General features: G+C 33.0%; 1 protein-coding gene across 1 annotated transcript; it reads left to right on the plus strand.

Annotated features, from left to right (window-relative positions):
- The first annotated feature begins 8,747 nt into the window (after positions 1 to 8,747).
- Positions 8,748 to 11,400, plus strand: LOC110662973 (UDP-glycosyltransferase 82A1). Its single transcript, XM_021822152.2, has 2 exons — positions 8,748 to 9,299; positions 10,468 to 11,400. The coding sequence occupies exons 1-2, from the start codon at positions 8,816 to 8,818 to the stop codon at positions 11,358 to 11,360; spliced, it is 1,377 nt and encodes a 458-aa protein (XP_021677844.1). The 5' UTR covers positions 8,748 to 8,815; the 3' UTR covers positions 11,361 to 11,400.
- Positions 11,401 to 22,926: the final 11,526 nt, after the last annotated feature.

Raw genomic sequence — 22,926 nt, forward strand, 5'->3', positions numbered from 1 at the left:
TGAATGTTTTGATGTGTATATGATTGTTTTAATTTAAGAATTGAAACTATGTGACCATTAAAGGTAAACTAAAAATCATATGAGTTAATGTTTGATTACAAGCAGAATGTAATGTTAGAAAGTTATTATGTCTAATCATATGGAAAATGTTATCTAAATATGGTTTATTATAAATTTAAAATATAAATATATATTATAGTCTCACTGTTTTTAATATGCGAGTTTTATTATATATTATTTATTAAATTTACATGAATCAAATTTAGATAAAAATGTCGCTAAGCATATAATGACAAGTTTGATTTGTAACCCATAATTTTGGAATTATACATTTTGTTTTCTTATTTCTATCAAGACATTTTTGATAATTTTATCATTAACCATAATACTTCCATGTGCTATCTTTACCTTAACAGGTTTATCTACTTTTTTTGTTTCCATGTGTAATCAGGAAAGAGTGTGGTAGACTACCTATGTTGTGTAGCAGTAAATGCTGGACATATAAAGTACATCATATAAGGTAACTGTAGCAAAAGTGCAAATATTAAAAAAAATGTCTATGAACATGATAATAGATAAGATTAGGAATAATCACATTTGCTAGAGAATACATTTATCACACATTAAAGATCAAATGAGAGGAACATTGATCATGTAAAACACAGAGAATAAAAGGTCTCGATTCAGAAGTGTAGTAAGTCAACAGAAGAAGGAATGAGAAGGGAAATGAAGAGGTTTAAGATGACGTATGTGGAGGAAAGTAGTATCATAGAATTTACAAGTTTTGGATACTTTGATGTCTAACAAAATTTAATGACAAAAAATAATTCATAAAATTGACCCAATTAATTTGAATTTAAGGTTTAGTTGTTGTTGTTATAAGCAGGAAATAGTGATGCTTTTTCAAAATACTGCCAGCATTCATTATCAATACATCCACATAAATCATAAAAATTAAATCCTTCTAAATGAACTGTTATTGAAATGCAAAGGCAATTCCTATGTCTAGTGACAATAGAAAAGTATAAGCATCTATATCTTTTCCAAAGTGTTGGATTCGTATGATCTGAACCCGTACACTACATATATGTGCACATATTTATATTTATCTAGGCTATTCATGAAGTTATTTTCAATTTTTTTTCCCAAATTTTATTATATTCTTTCTCCTTGTTAGAAGAAAGAATACAAGTAATGAAGAAAAGAATTGTGTATTTGTCTGTGTCTCATTTACAGAGATATTACATCTATTTATACATAAAAATATGAACTAATTTGGACAAGAATAATAGTTGCTATAATTATGCTACACAAATCTCTTATAATCATGCTAATTGCTGTAATTATGCTATACAAATCTCCTATAATCATGCTAATTGCTGTAATTATGCTAACACCCCCCCTCAAACTCAAGGTGGTAGCACAGGTGCCAACTTGAGTTTACTTAAGAGATCCTGAAAGCGAGCGGGAGGATGCGTTTTGGTGAATATATCATGGTTTGGTGTGAGGAGACAGGAATCAAACATATGGTGCCATGAGCAACATGATGACGTACAAAATGACAATCAATTTCGATGTGTTTGGTACGCTCATGAAATACATCATTATGAGAAATCTGTATGGCACTTCTATTATCGCAATGAAGCATTGTGGCAGAAGAATGAGTGACACCCAAATCAGTTAATAACCACCGTAACTAAAGTAATTCAGATGTAGCATCAGCAAGAGCACGATATTCAGATTCTGTGCTAGAACGTGCAACAATAGTTTGCTTTTTGCTACGCCAAGAGATAAGAGAATTACCCAAGAAGAAACAATAACCAGTTGTAGAGCGACGATCCGCCGATCACCACCAATCGAGTAGCGGATAATACTAGGGAGGAGGTAGCAGAAAAGTGCAAACCATGAAAAAAAGTGCCTTTGATATAACGAAGGATTCGAAGTACTGCAGAGAAATGAGTTGAGCGAGGAGCAGACATAAACCGGTGACGGATGAACAAAGATATGAAATATCAGGTCGAGTAACTGTGAGATAAACAAGACTCCCAACAAGCTGTCGATATAAAGTAGGATCATCAAGAGGAGTGCCATCAAGAGGTGTAAGTTTGCAATTGAGCTCCAATGGGGTTGATACTGTTTTGCTATCAGTGATGCCTGCTCGAGAAAGTAAGTCGAATGCATACTTGGCTTGAGATAGATAATAGCCATCAGAATTTTTGAGAAACTTCAAGACCCAAAAAATAGCTGAGAGAACCCAGGTCTTTCATTTCAAAATGTTGATTGAGATAATGTTGTAACTCTAAAATACCAGATGAATCATCTCCTGTTATTATCATATCATCAACATAAAGCAACAGAAGAACAATACCATCGATTCATGAGTGAATAATACGTAATCATGTGGACTAGAGAGAAAACCAAGTTGAGCAAGAGTGGAACTAAATTTGGCAAACCAGGCCCTGGGAGCTTGTTTTAATCCATATAAGGCTCGTCGAAGTTTGCAAACCTTATGAGGAGAATGATAACCAGGTGGAGGATGCATATAAACCTCTTCTGTTAAATCACCATGAAGAAAAGCATTTTTGACATCCATCTGGAAAAGTTTCCATTTACGAACTGCAGCAATAGCTAAGAGACTGCGAATAGATGTTAATCGGGCCATTGGAGTAAAAGTTTCTTCATAGTCGATACCATACTCTTGAGTGTACCCTTTGGCTACTAAGCAAGCTTTGTAGCGTTCAATAGTTCTATCAGAACGGGTCTTGATTTTGTAAATCCATTTGCAACCAATAGGGGTCTTGTTTGGTGGAAGATTAACTACATCCCAAGTATGAGTTTTCTCTAAAGCCTGAAGTTCGTCAGTCATAGCTTGCTTCCAAAGAGGGTCAGTACTTGCCTCACTATAAGAACGAGGCTCATGAAGGGTTGCAATAGTAGAGTAACAGTGAAAATCAGAAAGATAACGAGGAGTTTCTCTTACACAGGTAGAACGACGAAGAGTAGTGCTAGGAGGAGATGCAGGCGCAAGTACTGGATCAACAACTGGTGCCGATTCAACAGGGGCAGGTGTAGTTGGGCTAATATTGAGCACATCACAATCACCTGGATCAGGACTTGGAAACAGCTCTTTGGAGGAGTCAGTGAAAAATAGAGAGTCAGTATTGACAGAGTGATGAAATTTGGAAAGAGAAGAGAACATAGTATTTTCCCAAAAGGTAACATGACGAGAGATGTGTAACTTATTAGAAACAGGATCCCAACAACGATACCCTTTGTGTTCAATGCCATAACCAAGAAAACAACATAGACAAGCATGGGGTTCTAATTTGGTATGTTCATGAGGTTGTAAAAGAACAAAAGAAACACATCCAAAAGGTTTAAGGATGGAATAGTCAGGAGGTTGTCCAAACAACTTTTCAAAAGGAGATAAATTATGAAGAACCAAGGTAGGAAGACGATTAATAATATAAACACATGAAAAGTGCTTCTCCCCAAAATTTTTACGGACATGAGGCGGAAGAAGAAGAAATGCGTCTGAGAATCAAGAATATGGCGATGCTTACGTTCGGCTCGCCCATTCTGTTGAGAGGTGTGAGGACAAGAACGTTGAACAACGGTGCCTTGTTGACTAAGAAATTGAAGTAGAGAAGAATCCCGATATTCCATGGCATTGTCTGTTCGGAGAATTTTAATGTCACAAGAGAACTGAGTTTTAATCATTTTTGCAAATGTGATGTAAATTTGTGATAACTTAGATCGATGTTTCAAAAAATATATCCAAGTAAACTGAGAATAATCATCAATAAATATTACAAAATAACGAAAACCATTTATTGAAGAAATAGGAGAAGGACCCCAAATGTCATAATGAATTAAACCAAAGGGAGTGTCTGAAGTAGTATTATTATGAGAAAAAGATAATGCAGGTTGTTTTGCAAGCTGACAATTTAAACAATTAAATGACTCAAACTTAGTAGATCCTAATAATCCACGAGAAATTAAAGGTTGAATTTTACTGGTAGAAGCATGACCAAGACGAAGATGCCATTGGTGAATGGAGGAATTAGGGATTGTAGCTGCAGACACAAATCTCTGAGGAAGATGTAAAGATGTAAGCTCAAATAATCGACCCACTCTGCGACCCTCCCCAAGAATCTGTCCCGTTTGTGGATCCTGTACCTGGACACCATGGTGAGAAAAAATAATATTTAGTCCTTTTTCACACAACTGACCAACAGAAATAAGATTGAGTGCCAAATTAGGGATATAAAAGGTGTCAGGGAGATGAAGATTTGAGGTAGACACATGACCAGTATGTGTGATGTTCATTTTAGTACCATTTGTAGTATGGATTGGTGGTAAGGAAGATACAGGTTTTGCAGAAGACAAGAATTTAAGATTAGTGGTCATATGATTACAACATGCAGAGTCAAAAAGCCAATAAGAATTACCCGGAGTGGCAGACATGGCAGCAGGAGAATTAGAAGAGATAAACTGTTTGAATAGTGCCTCAAGATCACTCATGGTGATGGCAGTAGAGCCCTCAGTAGCAGCAACAGCAGTGATAGAGGAAGATCCAGGCTTTGAGACATTCTTGAATTTAGAATGCCCTCCTTTTGGTCTTGGAGGACGTGTGGGACAATGTTCAAGAATATGACCGTAACCATGACAATATTTGCATTTTATAGTAGGACAATATGCAAAAGCATGACCAATTTGATTACAATTCTTACAGAGTTGATTGCCAAATTTCTGATGTGAGGATCGAGTAGTTGCAAGAGCAGCTTCAAATTGAGGAGTTTTATCCAAACTGAGACGAGTCTCTTCAAAAATAATCTCTTGAATAGCAGTTTCCAATGATGGGAGTGGATTTCGATGTAGCAGGACGGCAGGCGGCCTCATATTCGGATCGAAGAGCCATTAGAACTTGAATGAGATGAAGATGATCTTCACTGATTTTGGCCTGAGATATTTGATTCCAAATAGGTTGGACCTGGGCAAGAAAATCATTCACAGATTGACCTGCTTCTTGTTTCAGATTATGAAGAGTAGTCCACAACTGATAATAGTGGGCAAGTCCGGTGCGATATCGATTAGCCAAAAATCCCGATTTCTTTTGCGAGTCATAATTAGCAACCGGATGTGGATGGACGAGACGAGGTATTGCGAAACGGTGATGATTTGATGATTTTTACTATCCCAATCCTCAAGGCGGTCAGCAAATTTTGCATCGATTTCATCGTTCTCTCTTGTCGTAGCGATGATATCTCCAGTAACAATACGCCAAAGCTTACGACCTATCAAAAAACTTTTCATTCCTTGAACCCAAAGATTATAGTTGGAACCAGTCAGAACTGTTGCAATAGGTCTTGAAATATCAGATTTCTCCATTGATAACAAGATGAGGAGAAAAAAAAATGGTATAATAATAGGTATGAAAGAATGAACCAAAACAGGTTGTAGAGAGAGCAGAGAGACCCCAAAAACTAGAAATAAAAGCTTTATGGCTCTGATACCATGTTAGAAGAAAAAATACAAGTAATGAAGAAAAAAATTGTGTATTTGTCTGTGTCTCATTTACAGAGATATTACATCTATTTATACATAAAAATATGAACTAATTTGGACAAGAATAATAATTGCTATAATTATGCTACACAAATCTCCTATAATCATGCTAATTGCTGTAATTATGCTACATAAATCTCATATAATCATGCTAATTGCTGTAATTATGCTAACACTCCTTAAAGCTGGAATATCATAATCAATGCTTGATTCTTCATATTCTTCCATTTTATTACTTTTATTTAGTTTTTCTATTACTTTCTGTAAAGGTCTGGTTTCCATTTCCTCTAACTTAAGTCATCTCATTTGTTGATAAACTTCTTCTTCAATTAGTTCTTTATTTTCATCCATTAATTACTTTTATGTTTTCTTCATCATATTTTTCTACTATAGCACTCATATTTTGATTTAATTTTTTTTCCTATCCTCTTCTGAAACAATTCTTGTAATTCAACTAAGCTAAAATTTTGAAACTCAATTGTCAATTTATATTTGTAATAAATATTTAATTAATTCTATAATATTATTTTGTTATTCTATAATATATTGTAGTTTATGAATTTTTCTAACAAAAAATTATATATACTTTAAAAAAAATTAATTATAAATGCATTAATTCATCTTATAGTACTTAATTATATAATTAAATTACATGCCAATCATAAAATATATATTTAGTTCATAATTATATATATGTATGTTTTGGTTAAAATTTATATAATTAAGAAATAGACAGAAGATATTAAGTGTTATATATAATATATGTTTTTTTTTATTTTTTTTCAAATTATAATATATTTATGATATTAATATTATTATTTTGATGTTAAAATTATTATTTTTATTCTTATTTTGAGGTTAAAAATTTAAGATTGTTTTTATTCTTTAAAATAAACACAAGAATGAAGCAATTTTTAGGTGAAAATTTGAGATTAGAACTAAATTTGAAGTCAAAATTAAAATCAAAATAGAATTAAAATTAGAACCGTAAGAATAATGAAATTGTTTAAAATCAAACCAAAACATAAAGTTAATTGATTCCAATTATGGTTCTTAAAAATCAAAGAATTAAAGGCTTAGTTTTGATTTCAATTCTTAAATAGAACCAACCTCATAATTGAAACCGAAAATCCCTAATCGATAGGGATGAGTGTTCCAACTCCATATATATATATATATATATATATATATATATATATATATATATATATATATATATATATATCTTAAGGATTAAAATGAAGAATAACTTGTATTGAAGGACTAAAATGTAATTAGAAGAGTCTTTAAGTCAGGAATTGAAACAAGAGGCAAGAGAGTCTTTTCCCCTTACAGTGCTTGTAATGGGTTGGTTTCCTGAAACAACCGTATGATTGCCCCTTTTGACACACCATTCGAGTGACATTCTACCTAATGACTCGCCCCTTGCCCGTTATCTCGCGCAACTCTCATTTCACGATACACATGTACTTTTTTAATTTTTTAATCTCCTCAAATTTTTCAATCTTACAGATTTTAATCAATTGAATGTCCCTTTAATACGTACATATTAAATAATTTTAATTTGTTATTGTTAAATATTATTTTTTAAAAATTAAATACATTTAAATGAATAGAAAATAATTTATATATATAAATTATTTTTTAATAAAAAATTGTTTATAAAATTATTTTTTATTATTTAATTACAATATTAAACAAATAATATATATATATATATATATATATATATTAAAAAGGGAGTCTTCGTTTTCAAAAAGAAGGGCTTTTGTTCACTTGTTGAAAATTTGGGCAATTTTTTAAAAAAATTTTTCTAAAAAAGCTTAAAAATAGAGTTCATAGTATCAGTTTTTCAAATGGAGAAGTTTTCCAAAATTAACTACGATTTGAAAATTAGTTTTAAGTTGTTTTCGTTGTTTTCTTTGGCAATAAAAATTTTGTTTTCTTTGGCAATAAAAATTTTGTTTTCCAACAGTTTTTCAAATAGAAAATAATAACTTTTTTATAATCAAAATTAAGCCATTACTTTTATGCATTTAAAATTTAATTATTGAAAAAAATATTTATTTATAATGATAAAGAAATTAATTATATCATTATAAAAAAATAACACATATTAAAAAATTTTTAAATATATTTTGCAATAATTTTCTTTAATTATGTAGAATATGATTTATTTTTTAATTGGAAAATTGTTTATTTTATTTGCAGGTGATCATTTTTTCATATTTTACTTATTTTTCATAAAAAAATAAGATTAAGGTTTTCATAGAAAATGAAAAATAGAAAATAAAAAACTATTTTCTACAAATAAACAGGTTAATTTTTCTTTTAATTAAGAAAATATTTTTTATAAATATTTTTTATTACTCTAAATACTAAAAATATGAAAATTAAAAAAAAAATTCCGTAAATGAAACCTTAATAAAAAAAACTTTGAGTTCATATTAAAACAAAATTTAATAATGATTAGGTTAAATATTTATATTGAGATTTGTGCCAAATCAATTAAATTGTGTATTAAAATTGCATAAATCAAGATATAAATATATAATCTAATAATTATTAAATTTTTTTATATAAATTTACATTTAAAAAAACTGCATTATCATATTAGAATTTCTATCACATTTACATCGATTATACAAAAAATTGAAGGTATATGTTAGTGAATAGCTATAAGACCTAAATATATCACTAATTTTTTATTATATTACAATCTCTAAGTTTTAAATTTAGAAAGTGATCGTAAGCCGTTTATATATATATATATATATATATATATATATATATATATATATATATATATATATATATATATATATATATATATACTAATCATATTTTTATAGTGATATAAAATTTAACTTAAGAATTCACAGTTTTATTGAATTAATAGTTTTTAATAAGCTTAAATAATTTTTAATAGTAAAAAACTTATAACTTTATTTTGGGTCAAATCACAAGAAAGAATTTGATGAATCTAATAATTAATTTTTAAGGTGAATCGATAAATTATTAACTCCACAATTAATCCATGATTTATTTATATGAAATTAAAAAATAAAAAAATTTATAAATTATAATACCCATGTACAGTAATGCACGTGGAGAGTTGACTCTCTTCCCCTCCTCTCTTTCTCTCTCTCTCTATAAATTAATTTGCTTTGGCATTGAAATCAAAACCATCAACCTCATAGTTTTGAGTCATCTAGACAGTTACTATACACAATATTAGAAAGCAAGCATGGGAAATATGAAGCTAGTGAAGGGCTCAAAAATCATTCTAGTTCCATATCCAGCACAGGGCCACGTTAATCCCATGGTTAAGCTGGCTTTAGCTTTGCTCAAACTTGGATTCGAGCCGGTGATGATCACTCCAGAGTTCATATACCACAGCATCACATCGAGCATGGATCCTAAGGGAAAGATCATGTGCATGGCAATCACAGATGGCCTGAAAAAGGACAACGTACCTCCTGACTTCTTTGCCATTGAGAAAGCTATGGAAACCAACATGCCAAATCACTTGGAAACTCTTGTTCATAAAATTGATGGAGAAGATGGTGCCGTGGCGTGCATTATAGTTGATTTGTTAGCCTCATCTGCGATCGAAGTGGCTCGTCGATGCAGAATCCCCGTCGCCGGATTTTGGCCTGCCATGATTACCACATACCAGATGATCGCAGGCATACCCGACATGGTTAGGACAGGCCTTATTTCTGATACTGGTAAGATAATAAATATATACCTACCAAAAACATATTATCAGCAACTCCTTCCCGGTAAAAACTTACCTATAGTAATATATCATTATCCATGATACACATATGTACGTCTCACCAATTTTATATATGAATTTTACTATATATAAATTTAGATGAATCGAGTTTAGATAATTTTTTTTAATATAATTAATACTCTTAATTGAAACTCTAATATAAAATTTCATAATTTTAAAAATGAGATAATATCATTAAATTAAAGTTATTTTTGAATATTAAAATTATTTTATTTATGATATATTAAATTTATGAGTCTTACATCTATAATATATGACAAATCAAGTTTAGTTAAAAATTTCCTATATTGAATTCCTTTTTAAGTTAGACACAACACATGCATGCCATACATTGAAGGAAGCCAAACAAATTTGTTGGGTCAAACCATGAAGAGTATCTCTAAAATATTCATAACCACAAATGGGATGCATACTTACGTCTCTAATATAATTGCAATCGGTTGACTTCAAGTAGATTTCTAATATCACATGCCGATTTAAAAAAATAAATAAATCAAATCCAAATCATTTAATGATCATTAGAAAAAAGAAATATCAAAACAATAAACCAAAAAATTTAATTAATTATCCAGAAATTATATAATACATAAAAAATAATTTGCCTGAAATGTCAATCCAATTAACTTTATATATAAATAAAGTGAATCCCATAAAGTGTTTCCACCGAACAGTTTTTTTTAATTGATTTTAATAAACCAATTGGTGGTGTTTGTTAAGTTTTTTTTCTTAATTTTTTATTAATAAAATTTTATTGCTTATAAAAATATTTTATTTATGGATTTTCTCTTTTGCTTATTAATTAATTAAAAATGAATAATTTCCACATATATAGTCAATATATGCCACTTCATCTACCTTCATCCCGTATAACTATCACATGGTTACCACTTGCAAACTAAGTCTGGTGGAGGTTGCAAAGTCTGGTGGAGGTTGTAACCCTCAACTTGTGCAAAAACTCACAAGTAGGAGTCTCTTATTACCCTCCAACACAAGTGAATTAAATTAAATACATATATCGTGTGGCTAGCTGTAGTGTGTAAATGTGACTTCTCCATCTGTCGTACATAATTATTGAAGTGCTACTTGGCATTTGGCAGGAAGTCCCCAACGTCCGGGTCCAATATGCTTTCTGCCTAATCAACCTCTGCTATCTACAGACGATCTTCCATGGTTAATTGGAACTCCAGCAGCAAGAAAAGCAAGATTCAAGTTCTGGACAAGAACCTTGAATCGATCAAGAAATCTTCGATGGATCCTCATGAATTCCTTTTCAGAGGAAAATCTTTATGACCAACTCTCCATCACAGGTAATAAGCCACTTGTTTTCCTGGTTGGAGCCTTGAGTAGGCATGCAATAATCAAGAATCCTAGCATCTGGAAAGAAGATATGAGCTCCTTGCAATGGTTAGACAAGCAAAAGCCTAAGTCAGTAGTGTATATCTCATTTGGGAGTTGGGTCAGGCCCATTGGAGAAGCAAAAGTGAGATGTCTGGCATTGTCACTTGAAGCAATGGGACAACCTTTTATTTGGGTTTTAGGGCCTGCATGGCGAGAGGGGTTGCCTGGAGGATATCTAGAAAGAGTGTCGAAGAAAGGGAAAGTGGTATCATGGGCACCACAAATGGAGGTTTTGCAACATCAGGCAGTAGGATGCTATCTCACACACTGTGGATGGAACTCAACCATGGAGGCCATACAGTGCCAAAAGCGCCTCTTATGTCACCCAGTGGCTGGAGACCAGTTTGTTAATTGTGCCTACATTGTCGAGAAATGGAAAATCGGAGTGAAGATTAATGGATTTGCGCAGAAAGATGTTGAAGAAGGATTGCAGAAGGTGATGGATGATAATGAAATGAATAGAAGGTTAATGAGGCTATATGAGAAGACAATGGGTGAGGAGGCTAATTTAAGAGCGATGGCTAATCTCACTACTTTCGTTGAAGAGCTGAGAGAGATAACAAATAAATCCCACATTGGGCTTGCACTGTAAATTAAACAAATTAATAAATAAAAATATTATTAAAAATAAAGTAATTTTATTAATAAATAATCAATTAATTTGAATGTTAGTAAGAGAGGAAAAAAAGAAAAGGGAGAAGGTAAAATGATAATTTTATTTTTAAAAGAGAGAAGTAAAATGATAATTTACTTTTATTTTACCTAAAAATCTGCTATTATTAGTTAGACATATTTTTTATGAAATAAAATAAAGTTGATTGATATTATTAATACAAATTAAAGTCGAACTACATAAACAGAACAGCCTTCTAAGTTGAGGGAATATAAGTAAAATTAACAAATGCCCTATTTACAAGACATAAGCTCCAAGTCCCAACCTTCATGGCTATTAGCTCCCAAGACCAAAGCCAAAGGTCCAACTATTACAACTATAAGCTTTGACGGCTACAAAGCATCAAAATATAAAAAGAACAAATCATAATGATCAAACTTTAAGTTCTTGAAACCAAAGGGACAAGATCATCATTAGCAGAGCTATCAACTCCATAAAACCAAAAAATTATTCTAATAGTTAGAGTCATGAAAGCCTCTTAAAAGGCTATTTAGACCTCTCCAAAACCATTAATAAAACCTGGATAAGAGTCCCTCTTCAAATAAGGTTTCAATAAATGAAGACCTTCATTAAAAATAAGCCCACTAGAAACCTGTCAATAAGAAATAAAGACCTCCACGTGATCAATTGCAAAGCACTATCTCACATCTCCTAAATATTCAAAGGCACTTAAACAAGTTTGGATTTCTATGCCATTGGCATGTAAATTACTCGGATCTTTCTGGGTGATGCAGTCACATCAATAAGCACTTAGGGTTAACATTCATTGTCGCAATCCTTGATTAAAATATATCTCTTGTAGTCAATTTGAGCATATGTTTTTACCTACATAATTTCCTTATTTACTCATATTATTTATCTGACCTTTAGCCTAAAAACTTGTTATACCCTTATGAGAGAAGTTATTTGTAAAAGTGAGAGATACACTAAACAAAAAAAAAAAAAAAGGAGAAAGAAATAAAATAGAAGTGCTAGTGTATGGAAATAAATCATAAAGAAATAAACCACCCAAGTGTTCAAAGAATGAGTTTGGAAGTGGAATAAAAAAAGGACAAATGTAACAAATCAAATCATTATAAATAAAGTCCCTATTCAATTATCAAGAAATATACTAGCACTCGAGGTAATTCATAAATTTCTTCTCTCCATAAAATTAAAAAAAATATAAGAAAAAAAATCATGAAATGTCTTCATCTTTTATAGATTAATTGCTCTCATACTTTCATTACCTTTTATCATTTTTCCTTGATTGCTACATTAATACCCTTTAACACCATTACAACCTTATGAAAAGACTTTTTGATCTTTTGATAGTGTGTGCTACATTAATGGAAATATAATTATGAGGTCTGCCTATGGAACTTAGGAAAACTAATTTAATACATTCATATAGAGGCATTAGAGATTGCTAAATGCTCATGTGCTTATTTAAGTAAAGTAATTTCCTGTAACCAATGTGTGTTAGGTTGGTAATTTGCACCTTGCTAAATATTAATACATACAATGGATGTTTAACTTCTTAGCACTTTGATGAATTGTTGATATGTTAATCTTTTTAAGGTTGTCTTTCAAAAGTCCAGAATTTCGATTCTTGTTACACCAAAAGGAAAATACCTCTCATATTGATTTAGTTCCTCTTTGCTTGAGGATAAGCAAAGGTTCGAGTTTGGGAGTGTTTGAGTAGCAACATTATGTATGTATTTAGGGTTAATATTCATTGCAGTTTTGTTAAGTATTTTGTTACTTTCATGTTTATTTTCAAGCATTTTTAGTTTTCTTTTAATTTCTATTTTAAATTGGTCTGATCCCATGGTTTTTGGCATTTTTTAGGTGTGTATCAATGATATGGGATGGTATGGAGGTGAATGGAGAAGTGATGGAATGCAAAATTGCAGTGTAGAAGGTGCCAAAAGATAACATGGCCCGTGTTATGAGTAACACAGCCAGTATAAGTGTAGAAGGGAATAACACGGCCTATGTTATATGTTGCATGGCCTGTGTTCTTGAGTTAACAAAAAAAAAAAAAAAGCACAATTCGTGCAAGAAATTACATGTCTCATGTTATCTCCTGCGCTCCATAAATTTTGAAAATTAAAGGTCCAGAGAGTTACATAAGGCAAGGCCATGTAAACTAAAGCAATTACACAACCCGTGTTATTTTCAGCTATAGAATTCCATATTTGCCCTCCTACGATTCCTAGCCATTCTTAGAGGTTTTCTAAGGCTATTTAGACTTCAAAACAAGGGGTTTTCACTAGATATAAATAAGTCAGAGTTTTACGAGGGATCAACCTTTTTACTTTCAAGAGAGTATTTCATCTTTGAGAAAGGCAAGAGAAGAGATCGAAATTGAAAGATTGCTAGAAGGGATTTTTAGCTGAAGTTCCAAAAGTCCAAAGTTGCAATTCTCCATCTGAGTTCTTTTGTTCTATTTTCTTTTCATGTCCTTTCTCTTTTATTTCATGAACTTGATTGCAAAACTTACCATATGTGAGTAGTTTTTTTATTCTAGAGTTAGGGATGTAACACTTTTAATTCATTTATGGATATGATTTGATTCTATTCTAATAAATTTGGGTATTTTGTTCTTTGATTCAATCTATTATGATCTTAATGCATTCTTTGTGTTGAGCTCCATGTAGCATTGATTTTAAATATCAATTAAAGGACTAAAAGGTGAAAATTAATATTGGAATAATAGAATTTTGAACTTAGGGTTCTTGATCTAGAGATAAGCAGGAATTCTATGTGGATTTAATAATTAATCATAAGAACTTAATGGGTTTTAATTAATTTAATCGCCATGAAAGTAGGGTTTAAATTGATTAAGATACAACTTGAGTGCCTTGAGAGATGACTTAAGATAACTTAGGATTTTCCTTTAAAGTAATAATTTCTCATTTATCAAATAATTAGATTAAATTTATAATTGATCGAAGTACGAATCACTAGCTCTGTAATGTCTTCATTAATTGATATTCAAGTTTAGTTAGTGTTTTTAGATTTCATTTCATTTAACTTAGATTTAATCACTATTTCTCTACAATTCAATTGTCTAGATAATTCTAATTGTCGTTTAGTTCAATACTCAACACGGTTCTCATAAGAATGATACTTACTCATCACTCTATTACTTATTAACAATTCATGCACTTATAGGATTTTGCACAACAATGGGCTTTCAAGTTGATTGGTCTCGCTATAATAATTAGGCTTAACTATGAAGATACTACATTTGGTAATGTGCAATTTACTATTTGACAATTTACATACAATGTATGTAATACAAATTGAAATTACATCCTCCAAACTCTATGCGACTGATGTATATACGTATGTGCGTGTGTGGTTTCAATATTTTGTTATATATATTTGTTTTGGATATTTAGTAATTTGAGTACTATAACAATATGGTCTAATTCATGGTCTATCAGGGGTCTCATATCATTCCAAAAATAACATTATCACATGAAGTCATTTTATTTGAAAATTATATGATTAATTGACCTTGATGGCTATATACTCCTTTATTCAACCTTCACTTGGTTGGCATCACTTGCTTGAATCAAAATGAGGTGTGGAAATATAAAATAATAAGTTAAAAGAATATGCTACTGTCCATAGAATATGCTATAAAATATACCATATTATATCCCTTTAACCAAGGCATATCCCCACCAATATTTTTATAAATGGAGCTAAGTAAGAAGAAAAGAGGTTCTTTGCACCCCACACCCCCCCCCCATCTCTCTCCCTCGCTACGCTTTGCTAAAATAAATAATTTCTTACTCTAACTTTAGCATTGAAACATCTTCATCAGGATCTCCCTAATGGACCACTTAACTGATTTCTCTTTGTTTAACAAGTCCCCAAGGTTAACATTGTATCCTGGGTGATAAGGTTAATCCCTTGTAGTAACTATCATGTAGTGTTGACTGATACACTTGTATTATATAGATAATTTTAAGCACATTTATATATTATTTCACAACATTTAGATAAGTAATCTCGTGCATAATCATTAATTTCATCAACTTTTGTAAATTCCATTGTTAAGCTCTAAATTTCATATTTTCTGCATTATTTCAGGTGTTTGAATGAAGTTCCAAGGCATAAGAGTGCAAAAGAAAGCTTGGAAAGACCAAAGGAAAGAGAAGTGTTGCTGATACACTTTATATGGGTCATGTAAGCAGAGCCACGGACCCATGTAACATACTGCCACAAGAAAACTAAGGAGCCAAGGAAGAAACGAAGTACATGGGCTGTGTACCATAACCCGTGTAAACCATGAAGACCCATGTAAGTCTTTGCCTGGCCTGAATTGAAGAATTCTCTAAAGAGCAAAAGAACACGGGTCATGTACTTGAACTCGTGTAACTAGCAATATCTCATGCAATCTCCTGTGCCAATATGAGATGCAGTCTTCGAAGCTCCAGTGAATTACATGGCCTTGGGCCGTGTTGTGACACACGGGCCGTGTATCAGCCAACATCCAGTTTCCTGATTTAGCTCTAGCTCCAGTTTTTAATAGAGAGAAGAGACTTCTTATGACGCCCCTTACCCGTCTACTATATAGCCGAGCAAGAAGTGCCACATTCGGTGCCGGAGCACCCTATCTTGTCTTATCATGTCTATTGTAACTTTTAATATCATTTAAAAGCATGTAATCCATGTGTAGAATTTTTTTTTTTATAACTTATTTCTGTGGAGACCCGGACAGAGCCTCCTCTTTTTTATTAGCATTTGGTGGGTTCCACTAAGCACTTGTTAACATGTCCATATTCATTTTACACATTTCCATATCATATTCTCTTTTATCATATTATTCACAATTATTTATGAGATCTCAAAATGAAGTATCATCTATTGTATTTATATAGAAATTCATAGATAATAAATTACAAGTTTTCATTACAATATCAAAGTTTAATTACAAGTCCAAAATGAAATACATCATAAACTAGCAATTACATCATGATTAGATATAATGAACCAAAATACTAGTCTATACATGGGCCCTACTAAAATACAAAAGACTGGTGAGGTGACTCTGGACTGTGGTAGATCTGGTCGAAGCTCTGTTCGAACACTACTGTGGCGGCTACTGATCTCCAGTACCTACGCGATGAAAAACCAACGCGCTAAGCATAATGCTTAGTGGCGCATAATTTATAATAAATAAATACTAAACAATTTAAATAATAATTCTATATATGAAATTTTTTATAATTTCTAGGTATTTTACATTTTCATTTCACTTTGGAAACAATTTAAATTATCGGGATCTTTTCTGTTTACTTATTGCATATTCAGTCTTAATTAATTATTATCAATGCCCAAGAAACCTATAACAGACTATAAAAGCTGGATACACGGGAGTATACGGGTTAGACAGCCATATGTCTACCTTGTATACATCTATCAGGTAGGAGGCCAGCCGCCAGGCACGAGGCTAGCTATCAGGCTTGTAAAGCCAGAAATAAAGTAGACACAATGGCTAGTAAGTAGGCATATAGCCTGTAAAATAATCATACCAGACATATATTGTCAATTCATGATTTTCTCGGTAGGCAGTACTGCTATCTGTAGTCCCTAATTGGTATACCAATCAATCCAAACTAAATAAATAAGTCTAGGTATACTATGCGTAATTACACATTATTACATATTTATTTGAATGTTTATATCACTTTATAGTGGAAAAATAGGTCCCACATACCTTTTTTATGTGATTTAGTGTTTAATAGCTTTTTAGGGTTAAACTCCCTACCATAAGATAATTTATCTCATGGACCTTTCTTTAGTTTCAGTTTTTGTGTCTCACATTTACCTATCCATTTAATCAGTTTGTAGCCACTGTTTGGCTCCACTTCCTTCATGGAAGTTGTTACCCTATGTCTTATTTCTATTTTTCTTTTTGAATCGTGTCAATTTGATTTTTAGAACTCAAGTCATGGTTGGGTAACCATAACTATCTCATTTCCAAATTCTGGTTCCTTAACTAGGCAGCTTTTGGACTTAAAGTTTACCTAATTAATGGAACATGTTGGAGTCACTTTTAGGCATGGTGATCTTCATAAAAATTGTTGCCCTATGTCTTATGATCATTGAGAAATTTGTAGAACAAATTTTCAAGTTTTTTGGAATTATTTATGGCCAATTAACTGACCTGGGCTCATGTACCTTGTGCCAACAGGTGTTCAGTTTCGATCAGTGAATGCAGGTCACCTTTTGAGGTTCTTTCATTCATAATTTGAGGTAGGTTTCTAAAACAAAGTTGTAGCCCTGTTTCATAGGTTTTTGGAAAGGTATGGCTCATCTCAATTGGATTTTTCTAGTGAGAGATATGACTAAAAGACTATTCTAGGGTCAAGTGAAGTTTGGTCAGATTCCAGGTTTTGATAAAGTGACTTGTTCTAACTATTTGACCTAGTTCTCTTAATTTATGAGTGTTGGTCAAAATACCAATTTTGTAGGTCTATGTCTTATGGAAATTTGGCACTGGTTTCATTATATTTGAGTTCTTGTAGACCAAGTTATGGTCATTTTTCCAAAACTGGTCGAGTGAGTTTATGTCCAGTAGTTTTTGGACAACCTAATTCTGGGCAGTTTTGTGACCCAAATTGAGCTAGCAATTTGGTTTGGTTTTTGGCATTTCTAGGTTCAGTGGTCTTCATGAAAATTGTAGCCCTATATCTAAGCTTTCCAATGGTATCAAATTCAGGTCATTTGGATCAGTATAGAGGGAGTTATGACCAAATGAATATGTACTATTCATTTGGTCATTTTTTGGGTTTTGTGCAGGGTCATTCGGATTTAGGCAGTGTTTAGGTCAAGTTTTTGACAAAATTTAGGCATGGTGCCCACATAAAAAATGGCCTATTCTGAGTCTAATTTCACCTACAATTGGCCTCATAGTAATTGGAATCACACATTTTCAGTTATGGTTCAACAAACACACTGGACTCATTAAGTCCCAACCTGTAGAAAAATGACACTCCCAAAATTCAATCTCCTTCATCTTCATTACTTCAATTTTCATACATAACACTTCAATTTGGCAACAAATAGTCTCAACCAAGTCAATCTCAACAATTACACAACAATCCTCAAATCATGTACATAAACCCTAGTTTCAAAGTTTTAATTTCATATATGTCTATGCAAATCAATTCCAACATATAATACCTTGTCAATTCACTTCCTTAACTAAATTAAAACTATCAAAATAATCAATTTCATGCTTCATCTAGGGCTGCCGAAATTCAAGGGATTCTTTCCTCAAGATTTTCTTTTTAATTTCATGAAAGTTATACTTGGCTAAAATGCTTTTCATGTTTAATGAAGAGAAAGAGATGGATTAGTGCATTAACCTTTTGGGTGTTTTGTTAGACTTCAATTTCCTTGCTTCTTATGGGTATCTATAGCTTCCTTATGGAGTGGGGAGGAATTTTTATGAAGTGAGCTATGGGTTTTAGTGAAGAAATGGGGTGGGAATCAAGCTTGAAGCTTGAGCTAAAATGGTGGATTTGAAGGACAAACCAGCCGGCTCTAAGAGAGAGAAGAGGGAGTGGGAAAGAAGATGAAGGTTGGTGGCTTTTGTCTCTAGTGCCTATTTGTATTTTTATTTTTGTGTACTTTAAATTTTTAAATGCCATAAGCTTTTTTTTTTCTTTTTTCTTTTCTCTTCTTTCTTTTCTTTTCTTATTTCCCACTAACAAATTTTTAATTTTCATTTATTTTAATTATTTTAATTCTCTCAAATTTAATTTTGACATGCAGGTCAAAATTCACCTCTGGGGTGAAATGACCAAAATGCCCTTCATGGTGCTTATCGGGTTATTTTTATTATTTTTTGTACCAATTAATATATTTTCTTGAGTTTTATTTTATTTTCTCTAAATTTTTCCTATATTTTCTTAACATTTTTTCCATCAATTTATGCCTCCTCACTATAGTTTATGTGTAATTCCAGACATTCTGACTGTCCGAACAGACATTAGTCATCAGAACAGTAAAATGTATGGACTACCTATGGTGAGAGCATTACAATTCTTCCCCTCTAAATAGAAATTTTGTCCTCAAAATTTACTTGATGTGAAGAGCTGAGGGAACTACTGCCTCATCGTCTCCTCACTCTCCCATGTCACTTCTTCTGTGTTGTGGTGTCTCCACAAGACTTTTACTAGTGGGATCCTCTTATTTCTGAGTTCTTTCACTTCCCATGCCAAGATTCTGACTGGTTCTTCTTCATATGTTAAATCAAGTTGTACAATTATCTCCTCTACTGAAATGACATACGAAGGACCTAATCTGTGTCTCTTGAGCATCGACACATGGAATACATTATGAATCTTGTCTAGCTCAGGTGGTAAAGCTAGCTTGTAGGCTATTAGACCCACACATTCAATGACATCGTATGGACCAATAAATCTAGGGCTTAACTTACCCTTCTTACCAAATCTTAGTACTTTCTTCCAAGGTGATACCTTGAGAAACACCTTATCGCTAACTTCATACTCTATATCCTTTCTCCTCAGGTTGGCATATGACTTCTGTCTGTCTGAGGTGGCTTTCAAATTGTCTCTGATGAGTTTCACTTTTTTCTCAGTCTGTCTCACCAAGTCTGTACGCACTACTTTCTCTTCCACCATTTTTGCCCAACATAAGGGAGTCCTGCATCTCCTCCCATACAATGCTTCATATGGAGCCATTTTTATGCTGGCTTGGTAGCTGTTGTTGTAAGCAAACTCTACCAAAGGAAGATACTTCTCCCAACTTCCTTCAAAATCAATGATGCAACTTCTTAACATATCCTCCAATACCTATCATATCATATTATTCATGTTATTAGTGTTAGGTTGTTATTATCATTCCTTTAACAGTTACAGCAATTCATTAAGTTCTAAGGGTTACTTGAATCACCCTTTCTGACTATCCATCCATCTGTGGATGAAAAGCTGTACTAAAGTATAGTTGAGTGCCTAAAGACTCCTGTAGCCTCTTCCAAAATCTCAAAGTAAATCTCGGGTCTCGATCAGATAAGATAGATGTTAGCACTCCATGTAGTCGGACTATCTCATCTATGTAAATCTTTGCTAACCTCTCCAGTGAGTAGTCAGCTCTAACTGGTAGGAACTGAGCTGACTTAATCAATCTATCCACAATCACCCATATAGTATCATGCTTCCTCTGTGTCAATGGTAGCCCAGTCACAAAATCCATGGTGATGCGGTCCCATTTCCACTATGGTATGGATACAGGTTGCAACAACCCTGATGGAACCTGATGCTCAGCCTTAACTTGCTGGCATGTGAAACATCTGGTCACAAAATCACCAATCTCTTTCTTCATTCCAGGCCACTAATAATGTGTTTTCAGGTCTTCGTACATCTTGGTACTTCCTAGGTGCATCGTACGAAAGCTATTGTGCTCCTCTTTCAAGATATTCTTCTTCGGTTCCTCATCTCCTGGTACATAGATTCTGCCTTTATAATATAGGCACCCATCTCCTTTCAACTCATAGTCAGTCTCCTTCCCCTCTTGAGTTTTGCCCATAATAGTTAGCAACTTTTCATCCCTTAGCTGTGTTTCTTGTATTTGCTATAACAAGCTTGGCTTTACAAGCAACTCAGCCAAAATTTTCCCATCCTGTGCTAAAGACAACCGAGCATTCAGTGCTCTCAAAGCCATCATGGACTTTTTGCTCAGTGCGTCAGCCATTACATTTGCCTTCCCAGGATGATAATTGATCATATAGTCATAATCTTTAAGGAATTCAATCCATCTCCTCTATCTCAGATTGAGTTCTTTCTGGGTTGGCAAATACTTCAGACTCTTGTGATCCATATAGATTAGCATTTCTCACCATATAGGTAATGCCTCCATATCTTCAATGCAAATGTTATTGCCTCCAATTACAGATCATGAGTTGGGTAGTTCTTTTCATATGGCCTTAGCTGTCTAGAAGCATAGGCAACTACTTTCCCTTTCTACATCAGAACACACCCAAACCCATTGTGAGAGGCATCACTGTAGATCACATAGTCTTTCTTTGACTCTAGCTGGGTCAACACTGGAGCTTTTGTAAGCATAGCCTTCAGCTTCGCAAAGCTGGTTTGACATTTATCATTCCAGTTAAACTTAACATTCTTATGCAGTAACTTAGTCAGTGGGGCTGCAATAAGGGAGAATCCCTTCACAAATCTCCTGTAGTATCTAGCTAACCCCAAAAAGCTCCTGACCTCTGTTACATTTCTGGGAGACTTCCATTCAACTATTGCTTCAATCTTTGTTGGATCTACCCTGATCCCATCTGTTGATACAATATGTCCAACGAAGGATATCTCATCCAACCAGAAGTCACACTTGGACAACTTGGCATACAATTGCTTTTCCCATAGTTTCTGTAGCACTACTCTCAGGTGTTCATCATGCTCTTCTCGGTTCTTGGAATGCACCAAGATATCATCTATAAAGACCACAACAAACCAATCCAAGTAAGGATGAAAGATGCGGTTCATTAGGTCCATGAAAGTTACTGGTGCATTTGTCAGCCCAAATGGAATCACTAGAAACTCATAGTGTCCATATTGGGTCCTACAAGCAGTCTTAGGAATATCTGTCTCCTTCACTCTCAACTGGTGATAGTCGAATATGAGATCTATCTTGGAGAATACTCCAGCTCCCCTCAACTGATCAAACAGGTCATCTACCCGAGGTAAAGGGTATTTATTTTTCACAGTCACCTTATTCATAAAAATTGTTGCCCTATGTCTTATGATCATTGAAAAATTTGTATCACAAATTTTCAAGTTTTGTGGAATTATTTATGGCCAATTAACTGACCTGGGCTCATGTACCTTGTGCCAACAGGTGTTCAGTTCAGGTCAGTGACTGTAGGTCACTTTTTGAGGTTCTTTCATTCATAATTTGAGGTAGGTTTCTAAAACAAAGTTTTAGCCCTATTTCTTAGGTTTCTAGAAAGGTATGGCTCACCTTAATTGGATTTTTTTAGTGAGAGATATGACTAAAAGACTGTTCTGGGGTCAAGTGAAGTTTGGTCAGATTCCAGGTTTTGATGTTGTGACTTGTTCTAACTATTTGACCTAGTTCTCTTGATTTCTGGGTGTTGGTCAAAATACCAATTTTGTAGGTCTATGTCTTGTGGACATTTTACCACTGGTTTCATTACATTTGAATTCTTGTAGACCAAGTTATGGCCATTTTGCCAAAACTGGTCGGGTGAGTTTATGTCCAGCAGTTTCTGGACAACCTAATTCTGGGCAGTTTTGTGACCCAACTTGAGCTAGCAATTTAGTTTGGTTTTTGGCATTTCTGGGTTCAGTGGTCTTCATGACAATTGTAGCCCTATATCTAAGCTTTCAAATGGTGTCAAATTCAAGTCATTTGGACCAGTATAGAGGGAGTTATGACCAAATGAATACTATTCATTTGGTCATTTTCTAGGTTTTGTGCAGGGTCA

This window comes from Hevea brasiliensis, chromosome 3, assembly GCF_030052815.1.
Source record: "Hevea brasiliensis isolate MT/VB/25A 57/8 chromosome 3, ASM3005281v1, whole genome shotgun sequence".
Lineage (NCBI taxonomy): Eukaryota > Viridiplantae > Streptophyta > Magnoliopsida > Malpighiales > Euphorbiaceae > Hevea > Hevea brasiliensis.